General features: G+C 45.0%; 1 protein-coding gene across 2 annotated transcripts in view; it reads left to right on the top strand.

Moving 5' to 3' along the window:
• The window catches only part of meis1b (Meis homeobox 1 b), a 71,666-nt gene that overhangs the window by 43,450 nt on the left and 7,580 nt on the right, over nucleotides 1-20,636 (top strand). Inside the window, exons 9-11 of one of the 2 annotated variants that reach the window (XM_023963803.2) lie at nucleotides 4,641-4,717; nucleotides 18,791-18,849; nucleotides 20,479-20,568. In XM_023963803.2, coding sequence (XP_023819571.1) covers nucleotides 4,641-4,717; nucleotides 18,791-18,849; nucleotides 20,479-20,568 — 226 coding nt within the window. Of the gene's footprint in view, nucleotides 1-4,640; nucleotides 4,718-4,787; nucleotides 6,264-18,790; nucleotides 18,850-20,478; nucleotides 20,569-20,636 lie in introns of those variants that run through there. The other variant, XM_078931784.1, reaches the window with a different exon arrangement.

The raw sequence follows: 20,636 nt of genomic DNA, 5'->3' as shown, positions 1-20,636 counted from the left end.
TTTCTTTCGTCGCTCGGAGAAGGGGACGTTTATTTTGCAGAAGGCAGTGTGAAGATCTGTCTCAAAAGAACTGTTGTTGCGCTGTTTTGTTCTTTTGCGTCGGAGCAGAATGAATCAGAGGAAATTAGGTTAAGGGGGGGCTTTTTTTTTTTTTATGTTGTTGTTTTGTTCACTCTCTCTTTCCTTTTTTTTTCTTCCTTCTTTAATCCCCCCTTTTCTCCCAGCGCCGGCTTTGTTGCGGGGTCCCTGCTCCCTAATGAAGTCAAAGGGATGTCAGTCGATGCCACCTACACAGAGAGGAATTTGAGATGCTGTCTGAGCGCACACCAGCATCCAACCCTCCACCCAAGGAGCAGGAGAATTAGGAAATTGGAGGCTTTCTGTGTCAGACAGTTCAGGCTTATAGTGGGCTCCAGGTTTGTTGGAACAGCACCTTTGGAAATATTCAGGCTAATCTCCCTTCTGTTGTGGGAGGGCAGAGATTCTGGTGAAAAGTCAAAAGGCCCAGTATCTGTTTTTTCCCCCCTTAGTTTGGGTCAAGCGCTGCACGGTGGCGCAGCGGTCAGCACTCTTGCCTCACAGCTAGAAGGTCCTGGTTTGAGTCCCGGCTGGGTTCTTTCTGTGTGGAGTTTGCATGTTCTCCTCATGTATGCCTGGGTTTTCTCTGGGAACTCCGGTTTCCTCCCACAGTCCAAAACCATGCTTCACAGGTTAATCAGTGATTCTAAATTGTCCTTAGGTCTGAAGTGACTGGATGTGTTTTAGTGTGTGACCCTGCTACAGACGGCTGACCTGTCCATGATGTACCCCACCTTAACCCAAGGGTAGGATAGGCTCCAGCAACCCTAACTAACAGGTTCTGAAGATGGATGGATGAATAAAGGGATGGATGAATGAATGGACAGATGGATGAATGGATGGATGGATGAAGGATGGATGTTTGCATGAATTGATGGATGGATGAATGCATGGATGCACAGATGAATGACTGGACGGACAGATGGATGAATTGATGGATGAATGAAGGGATGGATGAAGGATGGACAGATGGGTGAATGGATGGATGAAGGATGGATGATTGCATGAATTGATGGATGGATGAATGCATGGATGGATGAAGGATGGATGTTTGCATGAATTGATGGATGAATGCATAAGTGCACAGATGAATGACGGGATGGACGGACGGAAGGATGGATGGCTAGATGGATGGATTTTGGATCCAGTCTTCGATCAGCTGCTAGTAAAGTGAGTTTACTTCCACCACCTTCACCGCCCCCACAGGTTGAGACATCGATTCAATTCATAACCTGCTGGAAGTCCATCTCAAACCTTTCAGAACTTCTAAGGATTTGTTGGATTAAATACATGAATGTAAATCTGAGAAGGTCTTGGTCTGTGTTGGTTGTGCTGAGGTGGAGAAGGTGTTAGGCGATGCCTCTGCTCTGATTCAGCCCGAACTCTGGAACGCCTCATTTGTTGGAGACGATGGAGATTATTCTAAAAGATCAGAGGTTGGAGGGGTCTGACTTCACTTTGGCTCGTCAGATTTCCCAAAAGAATCCTCAAAGGTGTGAAGGACCTTCAGCTGCTCAACTGCCTTCTGTCAGAAATCTGAATTATGAGAAGTGAATCCAATTGCTTTTGGTTTGTCTTCTCTCAGTTGTTAACCATTGAGGCAAACTTGTTTTTACTATCAAACGTGTTAGTCATGGATTGGGTGGGTGGATGGGTGGGGGTTCTGTGTGTGGGGGGGGTAAAGGGAATATTTATGCTCTTATCTGCTCATGGAAGCCTGGAGCTCCACATTTCCATTTTCGTGTCTCCTCCCTTCCCTCCTTATCCTCCCATTCTTGTCTCAGGATGTCGAACACACACACAGGCGTGCACACACACACAACTGGACTTGAGCTTAGTGTCTCCAATGAGAACCAATGCAAAAGGGCAGCGCATCTTTGAATGTAATGTGCGCACACTCGTACTGATAAGACGCACTGATGAGAAAGAAGCCGAAACAACACAACCCTCCCAACACACACACACACGTCCTTCGCAGAGCGGCGCGGGGTGGAAACTCTCATGAAAGGAGTTGTATATTTGGAGAAAGACGTATCATTAAGATAGGCTGGAGGAAGAAGGGAGGGAGGGATGAGCAGAAACTTTCCATCTGCTCTTTTAAAGAACATGTTATTGCTTTTCTCACTAAAGCACCCCCGCCCCCATCCCCCTTACTGCAATGGCTCAAACATGGCAGCCAAAGGCCACGGAGGCCCCAGAATAACTCACAGACGCAATTCAAAGCAACTTGTTGCCGAGCGAGAAGCTGTTTGGACGGAGAAGGTGGACAAACGGAGGACAACTGTCCCCTGATGAGTTCTGCTCTGCAGAAACCAGGTCCTAAAAAATCACAGGTTTTGGATTTAATTATGAATAAAAGAAGAACGCTTTTAAAACATATCAAAAGTTGATCGGAGTGCGACTTTAAAACTGATGGACTGACTTTTACAGTCCTGAGCGCCTGTTGTCTGTCAACCTTTATCAGCTCTACTTCGTAGTGAATCATGATGATTTAGTGTGTCGTTTTAAGCAAACTGTGGAGTTGTGGTTTCATTTTAAGGGCTTTTTTTTTGCTGTCCTGTATAAAATGTGGGCATTTTATAGCCGGAATGAGAAGAGTGACGGAGGGACTGATGAAGATGAATCCCATGAGTGAAAAGCGCCCGGATCCTGCCGCTCCGGCCTCAGAGTCGTTCTGTGTGTGACTTGTTTCTGTTTGCCTGGAAGCTGAAGGGAGGGGAGCTTCCAAACAGGATGAATTTTGTGCTTCGTCATGGCCCCCGGCGTGGCCAAAGCCCCCCCAGTATCACGAGGCAGACACTCCTGCTTCCACAGATCTGTGATGCATAGAATGGTCTCATTGATGTTTTTGGTGTTCAATCAGAGGTCTTTGTCAAGGAGGAGGACTTTAACGACAAGTTGCTTCCACATGATTAGCAGAGATGAATGCATCCGCAGAGTTTATACCAACTGTCCCGAAAACCCACCCTGAGATGGGAGGGGAGGCCGGGGTCCGTCGTCTGTTTTTTCTCCACCATCTTTGTTTCAGCCCTAAACAATACAGTTTCTTCCTCTTTGCCTGGGATTTCCTGCACTTATCTGTTATGTCAACACGAGCAGGCAGACGGTCACCCAGCGAGAGAAATACTTGCTGAAAAGAAATGGACACCAAATTGGCCGGAGGCGACAATTTAGTTATAACCCGGCGCATGAAATTAACCTCGTTGTGTTCTTTTTCGCCCTGCAACCAATCACATGGACGAGGGAAGGCTGGGAAGAAAAATCCCTCTCCACTCATGCTTTCAAGCACAATCCGGCTCATTATGTGCTGAAATCTGATGATGAAAACATAAAAATAAAAGCTGGCGCCGCGCTGATTCCTCTTGTCTGATTGACTTTCAAGGGTGCATCGTCTCGTTAGATGTGCTGGAAAACAGCGGCCACGTGTGAAGGCTGCTGTGAGTCATCACTGAGGAACATGATGGACGAGTAGCAGAACGATGAGCAAAAAGTCTGAACATTTGTCTTTTTTTAATCTAGTAGACACTAAAGATATCTTGAAAAATAACAATGTAATGTTTTTAAAATATGTGCTTAACAGTTTGTAGAAAAACTGGAGGTTTCTTATTGTTTTTCTCAAATGCAGAAATCGCTGGGCAGTCACGTTTAATTTAAAGCTTCCACGAGGTTCAGGGTCCATAGCAACCATAGATGTTTTTTCCTCTCTCGGTCTGATGAATACGCAGAGCAACTTTTTTTCTCTCCAGCTTGAAGTAATTTTTCATTTTTCCTTAGCAACCACTGTTCACATGTCAGTATCGCTCATATAGCCACATAAAATGACATATTAGCGTTTTTTGCTAGTGTTTTTTATAACCGCTGAAAAGTACGTGGGATGGCAACAATGTTCTACTTGATTGCAATGTTTTCAAGGTCAACAAGTTACATAATTTCAGCATCATAAAGGTTATCAAGATTGATCTCATGTTGCTTCTACAATGTATGTAAAAACATTTGACCCTATTTATTTCACTGTGTTTTATATTGGACGCCCCATTGACACAGTTCTCAGTTGCTGTGACAACGTTTACATTTGTCACCCGTCCGCTTCATCATTTCATTTTTAGGTCTCGGTCCGTTCTGCATTATTGCTCCGTCGTGGAACCATGATGGCGCCATAGAGTCGCGAAGCTGTTTGACCCAAAGGCTTACAGATTCTTTGATAGTTAAAGAACTGAAACCAAAAAACGGAATTCAGTGAGAAATGCTGGATTTTTTTTTTCTGCTCTGAATACGTACCCCCCTCCCCCTCAGTTCCATATGCAGCAGTGTGATATATATTTGTGTAAGCCGCTACCTAATTACCAGAGCTGCTTCTCCACTTCACTTAACTTTCTAATTGGCTCGCCTTTTTGGGGCTGCTGTTAGTTACAAGATTTCATATTTAATTAATGAATCAGAGCGGAGGGGGGAGGCGGGGGAAGGGGGGGGGGCCACATTGACTCCTTTGATAAAAGACACATCGAAAGGTTTCCTGAGAAACAAAACGTCTCACTTCCACCACCTCCTCCTGTCTTCTGCAGCATCCGTACCCGTCAGAGGAGCAGAAGAAGCAGCTGGCCCAGGACACGGGCCTCACCATCCTACAAGTGAACAACTGGTGAGTCTCCTCCGAGTTTGCATGGACCCTTTCCTTCCTTGTCCACCCCCCTTCATTTTTTTCCCTGCAGGGCCATCTCAGTCTCTAATGATTGGAATTAATGCCTGCGCTCAACCCGCATATTCATCTCCAATCCCGCTCACCTAGATCAATGAGGAGATTTGGCCTGGAGTGATTTTTCCGGCTCTGCCCAAACATGAGCAGCCATGTTAATTAACTGCCATCTTTAACGAAATGCTGAGAAAATCCAATAAAAAATCCTGCTGCATCTACGAGGAACGCACCGATGATTGGCTTTTTCTTTCAAAGTTTTGGTATCAACAATGTGCTCCTCTATTTCAAAATAAATGTCGTACTGTATGAATGCATTTTCCTTCTGTAGAGTGTTTACTAACCCCCCCACCACCACCCCCCAAACTTTAACAAGGAGCTCCACTTAGAAAAGCCTGACCTGCAAATTACAGCTGTTAGAGCTAAGCAGGCGGTTAATTGGGCTGGAGTGTGGTGGGCCGGCCTGTAAAACAGGACCGCTAACTACCCGTCTTAACCTAAGATAACACTGAAAAAGGTAAAGTTAAAAAAGCGAGGGGGGGAGGGGGGTGTCCTTGTGCGGCCGCTCTTATCAGAGCGATGGCTATCAGCGCGTGCTCAGCGTTATTAACCGTGTCTAATTAAAGAGGCTGAGGAACGGCTTGGGGGGGGGGGGGGTTGGCGGCGTTTGATCTGCAATGCCCTCAGAATAATCCTGGTAAGTGTTGGGGAGTGAAAAATAGATGAAAGAGGGGGAGAACATGAGACCCCCCACCACACCCTTTTACAAGCAGTCTGATCATGTTAATAATGTTGAATGAGGCACCTCAGAGACACTCTGACAGCCCCCCCCCCCCCCCCCCCCCCCATGACCTGAGGAGAACCCTTTAGGGGTTATCAAATCACGTGACCCCCCACCCCCATCTGATATCCACATGGGATCAATTGTGACCTGTGGGGAGTCGGATGGTCATATGAGCAGCAGAGTTCGCACTGCTAGCTCTCACTGATGCAGCAACAAACCCCAGAGGGAGGGGGGGGGGGACACGTGCACATCTGTGCACAACCACTACACCACATGTGTGAATCGTAGGTGGCTAATCTGGGTTTGTGAAAGACAACCGGGGGTGGTTAATCTGAGCGGTATTAGACGTTAAAGCTGGCATGCTGGGATTCCTGCTGCCCCCTCACATATCCCTTTGCGCACACACATGCGTGCGTGTGCACGTGCGCACGCCTGTCCACATTTTCCCTGCATTCTTTAGCCGCAGCGATGAGGGCTGAGCAGGTACGAGACGGATGATGGAGAGTAAAAAGCAGAGGAGAGACGGAGGGGTGATGTTAGGGGAACTGCCATTTCACAGGCGTGTTGTTGTGCTGGATGGGAAGCCCCGTCATTGGGTGTCTCCATAGCAACCCCGCTGATGGTACCTCCTGACCCACTGAAGTCAATTTCCCCCCGATGTGATTCTGTTTGTCGCTCAGGCATCGCCTCTTTGGAAAAAAAAAAGAAAAATCAAGGATCTTTGGAAAGTGTGTTTGGTGTCATTTTCATGCCAAGCCCCCCCCCCCCCCCCCCCCCCCCCATGTGAACTCACAGACGAAAGGCGTGTGTGACCGGCCAATAAAACACACACTGGAGCCGTGTAGCATGCTCCTCAGAAACTCCCGCTCTGTCAGCCGAGCAGCTTCTCTCACGCACAGAAGACGTGTTAACACACATGTCTGCGTCCATTATTGATGAGCCAGCGCGCTATGGGGGGGTGGGGTGGTGGATGGGGGGGTGCTCAGCTGATTAAATAAAAATGCTAAAGGCCGGCGAGGGGCGCAGATCACTCATGAATTATTGGCAGAGAGACGCTCCAGCAGGGAGTCTCAATCTGAACAGAGAAAGCACACACAGCCGGTTCATATACGGAGAATGTAAACACATACCTGAAGGCAGAGAGGAGCCACGCCCACGCCTTTTGCAGCACAGGTACACCGTGTACCACATACCTGGACCCAAGTGAACAATGCCTGTACACACAGCAAACCAGCACTGTCAGTGTGAAACCCTCTGACAGCCACGTTTCCTTCAAACTTTCACTTTTTTACTATACATATTGACCACTAAGTTAGAATTAATGTGTTCATTTAAAAAGCAAATGTAAATTTCCATTTAAAAAAAGTTATTCCACAGCTATCAAATGCTCTTAGGCTAAAAGTAAAAGCTTAGAAATTAAAGTTTTAAATGATTTCTTTTGTTTTTGGTTTTAACTCAAATGTACACTGAACATGATAAAAAGTGATTAACTTAAGGCTACCTTTGTTGTTAGAAAAGAAAACTATCTTTGCTAAGCTAGCTTCATTCAAAATACAAGCCAATAGCTAAACTAGCTAAAAACTAACAGCAAAAGCTAAAAAGACCGTTTTTAAAGTGCTCAAAGTACTTAGATGAACTAGCAAATACTGAATTATTCTGAAGAAATATAAAAGGAAAGTGAATCTTATAGCTAGGAGTAACAAATGTTCTTGCTTTGCTTACAAAATTCACCTCTGGGATGGTGTGGAAGTTAGCTTACTTTGATATCCCAGCATGCCATTTTTTTTACATTTTCTCCTGTTAGCTTACAGCCCCTCACAACTCCAAGATAACATTACCGTGGAAAAATAAAAATAAATTAATAAAAATGGCGAGCCATATCAGAGCTATCCAGCCGTACACTTTTGAGTCCAGCTCGGAGGAGGAAAATAAAGACGGACATGAATCTATTTGTTAGGTAGAGAATTTAGAATTGGAGCAGGGCACTGAGAATGTGGATCGCCCATGTTGCTGCGTCACAAACCCAAGCTTTTTCAGAGTGCGGGGCTTTGTCTGCTCCTCATCCATCAACATTTGAATAAAGAAATACACAGAACATTCAAATTCTAATGTTATATATGTTCTTCATCATGAGAAAAATGCTACAAGAACATTTTAAAAACACCCAAAAAGTCAATTTTCATTGGAGCGTGTCTTTAAATTGATCCAGTTAATCTCTAAAAATACAAATCAAAGCGTTTTCATAGCTAAAAATTAAACAGCAATAAAAATCTGATTTGTTTCTATTAAATTTAGGGGATAAATAGACACGAAAAATAACCGTTTCCAAATATGCAAAAAAAGTATATGCTAGCGCAGCCTATTGCTAACGGCTAAACCAATACAAAAACAGAGCTTTGGAAAAGAAGAGTTGGGAAATAATGAAAGAACCAAAATATCATTTATTTTTTGGCCTCAAAGTGACCAAATGTACTCCTTGAAGCATTTTCTTCTTTTTCTGCAGTAAGTCTCAGTGACATTCATGGAAAAAACTGGCATCCTTTGAAATTAAAAACATTTTACCGTCGTTATTCATTACTTAAAAATCTCTGACCACAATGCCACCAGAAAGACCTCCATGTTCCAGTCAGATCTGTGAAAATAAAAATGAGAATGCCTGAAGTTAAGTTTGATTTAATTTATTGATAATAAAAAAATATATGAATTTGCAAACCTGATAAAAAGGGTTTCTTTAACAGATGGATCAAATTCTATATTCTTGATTAGATGTACATGAAAATTCTTCAGTCTCTGTAGTCATGTAAGATCTAAGGTGAACCTTCTGAAGAGACTTTCTGCTTTTAAGCTCCAGCAAATCTTCCAAAAGTCCTGCAGCTATGATCTGTAGAGCCATCCATCTGCAGAGTCAGGCCTCATCATACTCCGTGTGCAAACTGCATATTTAACCTGCTCTTAACAAGTAATAACAATTAAAATGAGCTGGGAATTGCTCCGAGATGGATCATACGGACGCGTGGATGAGCAGCGAAAGAGAGCAGTAATTAGATTAGCTGGTAGATGGAGGCGTGCGCCTTTCTGCAGCCGCAGCATCCAAGCGTTTTTTGAACAACACAACCTTTTACCTGCTCACAAAATTACACCACTCCCGACACACGCAGCAGCTAAAAGCTCAGCGAGAAACATATAAAATGTCCGTCTGGATGCAGTCCGTCTCTCCGTGCTAAGTTCTCCTAACGCTCCGGTGATGTAAAAATCGATGGAGAGGTCATCAGGTTTCCCTTGTTGGCGGCCCCTCCCCTTCCTGCCTGCAATTTAATAATACCCCTTTAAAGGCAGTGTTTAAGCCCCGCTGAGCAATTGTTTTGTCAATAAGACCTCCTTTTACGAACGTCTTAAAAGCCTGGACACAGAGTTAGAGGGAGAAGAAGGCTAGGAGTATTTAAAAGGGCAGACTGGCCGTGGAAGGAGCGGCGGCTGCATTTGTGTCTGCAGCTTATCGGGTTTCTGAAAGCACAGGAGGAGAGGACGGAGAGCAGGAGGTGATGGAGCAGACCGGGGAGACATGGAGAACATGCTAGCAATAGTGCAGTGTCAGAAAACGATCAGTTCTTTCACTCTGGACTGAACAAGACTCTTAAACTACTTTGAACCTTTGAGCCTTTTCCAGGGCCGGAGTTATGAGGTGGCAAATGGGGGCACCTTGCCCCCCCCCTCCCCTGATTTCTGAGTCAATATTTCTGTCATTAATGACAAAATAATAAAATATACGTTTTCCTTTAGTTTATTACCTAATAAAATCCAGAGGCGGGGGTCAGGAGGGGGGCAGAAGACTTTAGAAGGGTGGCAAATGCAAACATGAATGCCGTTACAAATGAAAGGTGCAAAAATACGGTTTTAAACACTTTTATTGCTGTTAATAATATTAAAACGGCAGTTTTTTTTAGCTGAATTGCTATTACTAATGTTATTTTTAACATCAACATTATATTTTTTTGCTCTTAAAGAAGCTTTTGTTGACAATTTCTTGATCTTTGTCAATAATTAGTCAAATATTGAGGGGCATTTTACAATGCATAATACTCCTGACCTCTCTTATTATTCCTCACCCTAAAAGTTCAGGCCATATTATTATTAATCTCATGTATGAGAGGCTAGAGTCATAATTATATTTATTGTTGTCATGAAAAAATGTCCTTCCATCTATACTCTGAAGGTTTAGGCCATCAAAGTCATAATTGTCCCCATAAAAAAGTGATAATTCATTCTCTGTGCAATACAAGTTGGGTTATAAAAGTTACTATTACATTACAATAATGAAATAGTATTTCCATGCCTTTTTGGGCTTTTTATGATGACGTATGCCTTGGTAAAACCATTAGAAATGCAATTTTTCCCCCTCTGAGGGTCCAGGGCCAGATATGAATATTGTGTACATTTCACAGTGCAGCATTTTGCATATTTTTTGGATGGTTTGGGTCTTAATATTTGCAGGATTAATAAACCCCTAAAGGCTTTGCCGTAATGTTAAGGCCATGACACACAGCCACTAAGTCCATTTTCCACATGGGGTTCTTTATGTGAATTGGGTTTTGGTCTGTTGAATGATTTTTGCTAGACGCACACGCAAAGCGTTCCACGACTGTTCCTGCACGCATGTACCACTGATGTGTAGCTTTTATAAACGGCACACGTCACGTTTAAATGATGGAATTGATGCACTAATCACAGATGAAGAGCGCAATAATCCCGCACGGTTCATGTTACATTGGTTTACCTGTTCTTTGCGTGTTTATTCATACTTCTTTAGCGGTTTTGACGTGGTTCATTCCTGATACATCTGTGAAGAATTTCACGTTACGACCACAACTTCTCTTAGTTTTTCTCACAAATGTAGGTAGAGGCTGTGAGGCGACCTTTAGTTATCCTAGTTACAATGTGCCTTTCCACAGTCATTGTAATCTTTTCAGCAATAATACAATAATAATTGTGATTCAATTATTAGATCTTGCTCTTCCTGAGTCATAATAACATTTATTACTGAAAGTTTGAACTTGTTTGTCTTTAGTGGATTAAAAATGTGAACATTTTATTGATTTGTTTTTCTTTTTTTTTCTTTCCTGACTTTCTGGGTTTGTAAGGAGGAAATATAGGAAATTCCCTGTGGAGTTTTCCTGCGAGTGTTAGTGTGGAGCCTGAGAGCAGCTGCAGGGTTAACAAACAGACACAAACAGGTAGAGTGAGGTGCATGTTTGAGTGTGGGGCGGCGGCGGCGGCGCTGGTGGGAGGGCAGAGAGCGAGCGATGCTGGAACTTGTTCATGGAAAGTCCTCTGAGCTCCGGCTCTGCCCCGAAGCCTGTTTCATCCTCAGCAGTCGGAAACCGCCTGACCTTCCCGCAGATCCGCGCACGCTTCACGTGCGCTTCACGTATGACCTCACCCCTCCGTGTCAGAAGCCGTGTTTGCTGCTCGGGCTCGGTCGCTATGACCGGAATCCATTGGAGGAGTCCTCAACCTGTGCAGACACAACCCACTGCTGACTGGATTGTGTCAACACAAATCTGTGCGCTTCAGGGTCCCTGTGCACCCCCCCACCCACCTCCCTGCTCCCTCTTTCTCTGCGATTTCTCTTACATCACAGCACGCCGCCTCAGGACAAACCTGCATTTCTCCTCCTTCTTTCTTTCCCTTTTTCATTCCCCCCCTCTCCTCAACATCCTTTTGTAGCGGGGAGGGGGTCGGGGCAGGACACAGCAGCATAGAGGCGGTGGGTGCTGGTGGTGCTCAAGAACATAAAAGGCGGGAGAAAGTGGATCTGTGTGGAAGCACGGCCGCCAGTCTGACGAGAGCCGGAGGGACCTCAGTAGCTCAGAATTCGACTAAAACCGTGGGTTCAATTCCTGCTCCCACTCCAAATAAGACGCAGTGACGTCACAGGTTAGACAGAGCGCCGGTTCTCCCTCACATCCTGACTCCAACCTTTTCTGCAAAATGAAGATGAGATTCCTGGCGAGATTTTTCATGTTGCAATGAGCTGAGCGGGACGTTTATTCTTGCTCTTAAGCTACGTTTACGCTAAAGATGTGACGCACGTCAGAGAATGTGCTTCTTCGTTTGTCCGCCACCTTCACTTGGAAGAGGTTTGGTGTGAAATGTCAAAGCGGTGCAAATCTCACTCCAGGCTTTTTCTTTCATTCCTCTATTCTGACATAAGAAATACACAATTAGGAATTCCTCCTTCAAGATCCATTTTTAACAAGTTGGCACTTAAGTGAATTAAAAGGGACGCCAGCCAAGCGTCATTACCAAATCTGAGTCTTTCCTTGGTCAAAGTTTGACCCGGCTTGACTTTCAACACGCGTTCAATTCTAGAAAGAGTCTGAAACTTGTTTGGAACGCGAAAGCTCAAATGGGGGCTTGAACCTGCGTTGTGGAGGGCGGCGTGAACATCACTTTATTGTTGTCTGGTTTGGAAAGTCCCGCTCGGCGCTGCACAGCCTCAGTCAGCTCCTTGCCAGTTGTGCGCGTTTGTTCTGCTCCTCTCTGGAAACTCGGCTGCGGCAGATCTACGGCGTTCTAAGCGGACGGCGGCGGCGGGCTCTTAGGCAGTTGACCCGGCGGCTGGCGCTTTCTGTGTGTGCAGTAAATGGGGATTAAGCGACCCTCGTGTCTGCTCTCAGTCTAAAGCCTCTTTCAAATTTCACACTGTTTTCTTAAGTTTGCCTCCATATGTGGCGCTGGATCCTGCTAATCCACCTCATGTTATTAGAGAGCTGCCTCTGTGTGTGTGTGTGGGTGTGTCCGTGCACAGGCATGCATGCATTTGGAGATGGTTCAGGGCCTCCCAGCCTGCCAAAAAACCCTCTGCTGTTTACTGAAAACACCAGACTCTTGTGGCGTGACTTGCCGGCCGGTCGGACGCCCGTCCCGTGTCGCTCCATCGCACGCCGGCCCAGAGCACGTCTCCACACACCTGTGCAAGTCCAAAGCGCCTTTCTTTTTCCCGGGGTGGTTGTTGTGTTGCAATTCACACAACGTCGACTGTTGAAGCGGTTTTTGGAAAAACAGTGAACAGTTCGGCTCGCCGGCATGTGAGAGCATGCAGCACGCCGTGTTCTAACCGTACGCATGCATGCAGGGCCCGCGCCGGAGCGTGCTCAGATGCTGCACGACCGCCTGGCGTGACGTCACATGTGGACTCCGTCAGAAAAGACGAACCGAGTTCACTCTTCAATCCAATACCGTTGAGTCTTCTGTAATAGAAAGAGCTGCTGTTGATACAGCAGAGGAGGCGGAGCCTGACAGCTTCTTCTCGCTTTCAGGAACATGTTTACACAGCGTTTACTGCTTCATCCTAGTGAAAATGTTAAATGAGTTAAATGACATAATCTGGCTTTAAAACAAAATGGTTTCTTTCCTCTGCAAATCAGGTTCAAGGTCTATACTCTGTAAAGACAGAAAAACATATTTAGAAAAGCAAAATGAGGCCAAAATGCAGTTTGGATGCTTATTAGGAAAAAAACAAGATTAAAATGGAGCTAAAATGTTTCATCAGCTGAAAAGAATCTGGAGATGGCTAAATGAGCATAATGAACAACAATGAGAAATGGAACTACATGCTTAACAGCTTGATTGTGTGTGAAACGGCAGGAAACGTGGATTTAACCCTTGTGCCATTTTAGCCGACCCCACCCTTACACTGACGTGTTCTCCCTACCATGACAAAGGTGGATAAAGGTGAAGAGGATTTCATGTAATCCATGGACACCAGTGAAGATCACAAATCATTGAAGAAAAAAAGGTTCAGCGTACTGTCTAGTGGGTCTAGATGACCCATCTCCCAACGTTAAAGTGCCTAGGATAGCACAAGGGTTATATAGGCTGACTAATTCCAGAGAGCGCTTTCACACTGAGCCGTTTGGTCCAGAGCTGGTTTCCTGTGGTGATCCTTTTGGTTGGGCAGCTGTGAAAGCTCACCGGAACTTAGGTTTGGATCAAACAAGAGCTCCCTTTAGCTCAGTGTTTATATTCTTTTTTCTACCGTAACTTGTCAGCTGTTTATGCAGTTAAAGTAATTCCAGTGGATTCTATCACAGAGAAAAGTGGCTTTATGCAACATTTGACATTGAGAATGTGTTGTGTATCGCCGCACAGCCGTCATGAAAAGCTGCTTTTCTCTGCGTCCGAATCTGCTGATTCACGTTGATCACGGTTGAAAAAGTTACGTCATGTCACAGAGCGCGTGTTACTCAGAAGCAGCGGACGACATCGCCAGTGGTAAAGGGTTATAGACGTATGTGTTAGCCACATGCACCCGTACGGCGGTTTTAGGGTTGTCTAGGACGTGGACGTCATGAAAATGGACCGTACCGTCGTGATGCTGTCACACCGCGCCTTTTTACGCAGCACTCCAGTCGTTAGTGAGGCGCTGGTTCGGTAAGGAAAGCTGCATGCGTGGGGCGTGCAGGTGACATGTTAGGATGCCAACACAAATGACTCTTGGAATGTCCGATTTCCTCATTTCTAATCGTCACACTTAAAGAGCACCAATGGGCTGCTTCCACAGTACGAAGGGTTTGGTGGGGTTGAAAAAAACCAAAAGATCTTTACCCCTGGATTGTGTGTTGTTTAATTGTTCGCTATGACCTGTCGGCCGCTCCACAAGTCGACCTGCGTGTCGCATATAGACCGCAGACGGCCTGGATACCCCTGTAGGGGCAGTTAAGACTAAGGCTTTAGATTTTGAATCTGCACCTCTGGATGAAACATGCGCCTGCGCACCAGCGCATGCTGTGTCAGATTCATCTTCCGTCAGTCTGGCTTTAATCATCTGATATGGCTGCAGACTTGGGAGGCGTGCGTGCGTGCGTGCACACGTGCAGCAGATACTCACCGTGAATGTGGATCAATGCGAGGAACCTTTGTGTTTCCAATCCGCATCTTTCCACTTGCTGGTTATTAAATGATCTCCCAATTGGTCGCGCAGCCAAGGCGGCTTATGGAAAAGACAATTTCTTGCCTTTAATAGGGCATTTCACGCGAGCCCAGTGCACACCTGTGCACGCGCGGGAGCGGGACATCGGCGAGGTCTGGGCGGGCGCCGTTCTCCTCTGCTTTTTCAAATGTTTTCTGGCGTTTCTCTCTGGACATCAGCGTGTTACCCAGCATCCTTTGTTGCTGGCGGAGGAGCTGGATAGTGCAGCTCATTGTGGCGTGATGGGAGGCAGTGGGGGGGGGGGCATGAGGCTGTAAACACAGCTCCTATAGCACCCGGGGGTCGTGAAAAGGTGAAGCCTCACTCTGCTCTCTTTTCCTGGTTCTGACCACAGCCTCTCCTTCCCTCACAGTCTGTTAGCTTATTAACGGTCACAGCAAGAGTGTCTGGTTTGCAGACCAGTGCCCCCCCCCCCCCCCCCCCTCCAACTCCTTCTTCTCTCCATCCCTCCGTTCCCTTGGCTGCTATTATGAGAGGCATTTTATCCTTTGTTCCAGGCCCCATGGTGCATCTGGCCTCAGATATGGGGACGACAGGGACAGGAAACCAGCATGAGATTTGAAGGGAGAAGTGTGTGTGTGTTGTGGTGTGTTGTGGGGGGGGGGGTCAGACTGTAGATTTGGGAGGTGGGCTGCCAGTTTCCACCACGCGGGGAAGGAATGATAAGGCAGAGAAAGCAGGAGAAGGAAACCGATAAGAGGAGGCGGCCTTTCTGCTTTTTTTTTTTTTTTTAGCTGTTCTGGTGTCGAAACGTCCCAAACTTTTCAGCACCGCCCTCCTCTCTGCTCTTTGGGATGCAGAACTTTGTTCAGACATATCGTTGCCGTTTGTTTAAGGAAGAAAAGAGATCTCGCCAGTTTTTTCTCCAAATGTTTGTCCAACATTTGTTTGTGTTTTGGGATATTCTCATCTGCTGTCTGCAGCTTCATGTAGCTATTTAGCTAAATGTTATGACTTTTTTTGTCTCTGGAGGCAGAAAAAACAGCTTTTTTTTAGCATAGTTCTATATAAACATTCATATCACACATTTTTGAGACCCCTATCTCATTTCCATGATCCAAATTCTCCTTAAAAACCCATTGTCTAAAATGTGGTCCACATTTTCTGCTCTGTAGTTCACCATCGTTCCACTAGGGGCAGTAGAAGGGCTTTCCCTGGTCTTTTTAAAATGGCTGCCTAAGTGAAATCTCTAAAATGCTTTTGGCGGGAAAAGTTTTCCTGATTTCTAAACTTTGTGGTGGAATAACTCATCTACAGTTGTTCATTTTTTAAACGACTACTTGCTGTGTTGAGGAGAAAGCAACATTGTTGATTATAAATTCTTTATAATCATTTAAAAATGTGTGGATCAAATTTGAGACATTTTCACATCTTGAAGTAAAATTTTTAACAAAGATTTACCAAATCAACCAACATATCATCATAGATACTATCAGTATCTCTTTAAAAATAAATGAGATTGCAAATTTTTGTGTGTGGATTTCATCAAAGGGTTAAATACGACACAATAAAAAAAAATTAATAAATATATGGGAATAAAGTAAAAATAAATTAATAAAGTTAGTTTTGTATAGGTTATAAATTGAGAATTTATGATAAAGTTATAAATAAGCAAACGTGTGTTTGCTAAGAACAAGAACAAAAACAACAAAAAAGAACAAACACGGTGTTTCAGTGTGAGAGATGTAGAGTTCATTGGTTTTACAAATAAGGAAATAAGGAAAGGAGCAAATTAGTCAACACTGACTTATTGTAACTGCAAAGAATGAAATGAATTTAATCACGACTTTTTTCTTACCATTTTACGAGGTTATTTTAATAATATAACTACTTTTTTCTCACAATTTTTTAACTTTTTTCTTAAAAAATTACAACTTTTTTCTAGTAATTTTAGGACTGTCTGTAAATTGTTGTCTTTTTTTCATAATTTTACAATATTTTTGTTTAGGAAATCAACTTGTTTCTCACAACTTTATTTTTGTAAATGTTTGATTTTTTTTTTTATATTTCAGTTTATTTTCATACATTAATCTGCTTTTTTATGCTGTCCCTAATATTCTGTCGTGGTTTAGTTGAAAAAAAATGGAATTTCCCATTTCCCATTTCTGTGTTGTAGTGGACTTTTCCTGCTTAAAGATGGACTCTCAGTATTCTCTACTGTTGTCAAACTTTTTCTTTCGTTAACTTTGCTTTTTGACATTCACATTGTCATTCTCACCCCGTTCATCGTTTTTCAGCCCTTGTTCCAGTTAAATACCCCTGCCTCGGCGCCGGCGTCCTTCACCGCTTTGCGGGGCAGATATTAATAGGACGTGCAGAGACCAGGGACAGAAAGACACGACGAAGAGGAAGGAGATGAGGAGGAGGAGGAGAGGTCAACAGTTGGCCGGCGCTGGCCTCCAGTTGACCTTCAGCAAAGGGTTCAGGAGGAGAGAGGAGCCAAAGGAATGCTCGGGCCTCCTCAGCCCTCTTGGCCCTCACTCCTTTTTTTTTTTTTTTACTCCCCCTTGCATATCCCCCCCTCCCCCCCCCGCCCAGCAGAAGAACAGGGTAACATGGGAGGGGGAGGAAGGGAGGGAGAGTGATAAAAATGCAGACGTTCTCTCATTTGATGGTGCTACGCCATGTCAGTGCATTCCTGCACTCCCCCCCCCCATCAGAAAGTTTCAGTTTTTTGTAACAGAATCAAACCTTTGAAAGAGGAAAATCCAAAGGGGTTTAAAGCTTTCGGTGCTCCATTAGGCTCCAAAACAGATGCAGCGTGTTTGCCTCCTTTTCTTACCCCCCCCCCCCCCCTCTCCCCTCCTCCCCCACCACTGAACTCTTTAAATGCTCCTGCTTTCAAACTCCAGCAGGACCATTGTTCCCTTTAAGTCGAGGGAGCGCTCGGCTTTCACAGCAGAAACAGAAGTGTCCGGTGGGGCAACAGCAGGAACACATAAATCAAGTCAGGAGCCCCAGGAGCCCTCTCTCCCTCTCCGTGGGGTCACAGCAGGCCAAGGGGTCATTTCAAAAGGGGTTAGAGCTGAGCAAGGCCAGAGCGCCGCCTGGCAGAGCGTGCACGAGCGTGTGAGAAGCCTGCACGCTCTAAGCTTAGATATTTAAACCCACTTCAACGAAAAATGTGTTTTGGGTGTTTTTAACGTGTTCTTGTGGCATTTTTCTCATGATGGAGGACATGTATGAAGAAAATTACGCTGAAAAAACAACATTTCTGAGTATTTCTTGATTCAAATCATTGTGAATCAGAAACAGACAAAAAAAATGTAGTTTGAAAAGATCCTATTTGTGATGTAGCAACTACGCTGGGCGAGCCACAGGCTCCCCGCTCTGCTCTACTCTGATACATCCCTGCACAGAGCACACGGTCCACGAACGTCTTTGTTTTCCCCGTCTGAGCTGGAATCTCCCAGTTAACCCCCCCCACAAAGACCTCAGTGTTTGAGTTGACTTAAAGCAGGTTCACATAAGTCAAAGAGATGCGCTCAGAGCCGTTGTTAGGCCTGTTTACATGAGACTTTCTCTGGGGCTTTAGCGGGACGGGACAGGCTCCATATCATTGCTATGGTTGGCCAAACGACGTGTTTGGATCATCGACTGTATATAAGAACTGGACTGAGTGCCCCCTCCCCTGGTCTTCCAAACAGGAAGTATCCGCTGGTTACAAGACTCCAAAATCCCATAGACTTCTATAGAGAAATAAACAGCTGTTACTCAGTGATTCTATAATAACCATTCTTGCTCTGATACATTTTTATGACACGTTCTTTATAATCCTAATATTTTATTTCACGATATTCTTTCTGTGGTTCAAGTTATTTAAGTTATAAACTGACCAATCATATGCCTGAATAAAAGTTGTTGGCCTCACATTGAAAGTTTGAAGAGTTTGATTGACAGATTTCATGTAGCCACATTCAATTGGTGGGGGTGTGGCCTTCCAACAAGCTCATTCCTGAGTGGCAAGAGTGGTTGCCATAGAAACGATGACTCAGACCAACTCAATCCAATCACTGCTCACTGAATTCTGATGTTATTTCGTCGAAACCCGAAGTAAAGCATTTTGTATGGATGACGTCACACTCGCTCAGTCCAGGTCTCTGATACGATCGATGCCCTGGGTTTGGCTTAAGGGGGGGGGGGGGGTGTGCAGGGTGGTTTCTGTGCAGGAGGCCACATATTTTTTTCTTTGCTCTGATTGTTTCTTCTTTCTTCTCTCTCCTGCCCCCCACCCCCCACCCCCCAGGTTCATTAACGCCAGGAGGAGAATAGTTCAGCCCATGATCGACCAGTCAAACCGTGCAGGCAAGTCTCCTAGTGTTACTGTTTTCACGTCGCGCAGGCGAAAGCCGTCCTCACTCCATGCACACGGAGCCCCCCCCACTGGTAAATAGAGGAATGTCAGACCCCCCCGACTCAAAACTTAGCCACATTAACAGCAAACATTAATACAGTTTTTGACGTGGAAAAATTGGCTGAATTTGACTAAATCATGAGTGGATTTTTTCTAAACAGAACTAGTGGACCCCCCCCCCCCCCCACACACACACACACACCACTGTCCCTCCTCCTGGTGCATGGCTTGGTTTGGACTGTCGTAAACTTTATTACCTGTAATAAGGGTCAGAGGTCAGGGTGGCATTAGGGGGCGCAGTAAAGTTCAAAGGCATTCAGCCGGGCTGAGGTCCTGCTTTTGCTTGACCGGCCCCCGAGCCGCCTAAACGGGAGGTAAGTGGTTTTGTATGAGAGCAGAACAATGGGGGGGGGGTCACGGTCAGGTTTCACTTCTGCTCACTGCTCAATTTTGGGCCTGCATTTGTGAGATAAAGCTCTTTTTCTGCAGCTTTTCTGCAAGAACGAGCTGGCGGTCAGAGCCGCGGCGGACCGCTTTGTTCAGGGAATCGAACCTGTGACGTCACTCCTGTGCGCTAAGCGTGTCCGCAGACGGTGGCTGCATTTGGTCTCAGCTTTATAAACTTGACCAAACCGGGCATTTGTGCCTTAATGTTTTTACTAACAAATCCATGGTGCCTTTAATTGCCTGTAAAAAACTATGCAGCATTCAATGTTCCACAGAAAATCCTGGGATGTTTTGCTTTTCCTAATTTCTCAACAACAGCTCAGATTTACAAATTTAAAAAATGATAATAATCTCCATCTTTAACCTCCATTTAAATGTTTGTTTTTTCCCTTTTTGTTGAGAAAATAATCTGATTATTGTGTATGAATGGTGGGAAAAGAAATGTTTTCAAACTTTAAAACCCAAATGCCCCAGGTTTCTGGTAGTAATTAAATGTACCATGGATTTGGGTTGATGGAGCTGACAGACAGAATCAGTTTTTCTGTGGTTTCTGTCTTTTTCTGGTTTTTGTCTTTTACACTTTCAGTTCTTACTCATTTTTTGAAAAAGATTGTGTTTTGAACGATAAAAAAAACGTCAATAAAATTAATGCTATTCCCATTAAGATCCTCCACGATCATCGCTATTATTCTTTGGAAAAGAGTTAGACAAAAATCAGAGGATCTAATGTAGCGCTCTGTGGAACTCCAGATCTAATCTGGACGTAAACCGTAATATTTTCAGCTTTTATTTTGGACGTCGTAAAGTAATTCCTGCAGGTGTAGATGTAAACCCAGTTTAAGACTTGTTTTGTTAATTTCTTCATTTTACAGACAGAAATCTTGGTTTCAACAAGCTTCTGTGGTTAAAATGATGAAGCTTAGTGTCTTAGTAAACCGTAGTCCATCAGAAATATCCTGGAGCGTTTTCCAGCATCAGTCTGATCCCTCCCAGCAGAGCGCCAAGCGGCGTCGCGTGCAGCATCCAGCAGATGATCTCGCTCCGGCCGCCGAGCCTTAATTAAAAGCACTAATTGACCATCCCGCTCCCCTTCCTCCAATCCCTCCATCCCTACCCCTCCCTGTTTTCTCCAGTAAGTCAAGGAGCTCCCTACAATCCAGATGGTCAGCCGATGGGGGGCTTTGTCATGGACGGCCAGCAGCACATGGGAATCAGACCACCTGGTAAGGCTTCCTCTGCGTCTGTCCTCTTGCGCTCCTTCCCAAGGTGTGGATGTGTCTTGTTGCGCCAT

Source organism: Oryzias latipes, chromosome 15 (genome assembly GCF_053564925.1).
Source record: "Oryzias latipes strain Hd-rR chromosome 15, Olatipes_Hd-rR_3.1".
Lineage (NCBI taxonomy): Eukaryota > Metazoa > Chordata > Actinopteri > Beloniformes > Adrianichthyidae > Oryzias > Oryzias latipes.
This window is presented reverse-complemented; position numbering and strand designations above follow the sequence as displayed.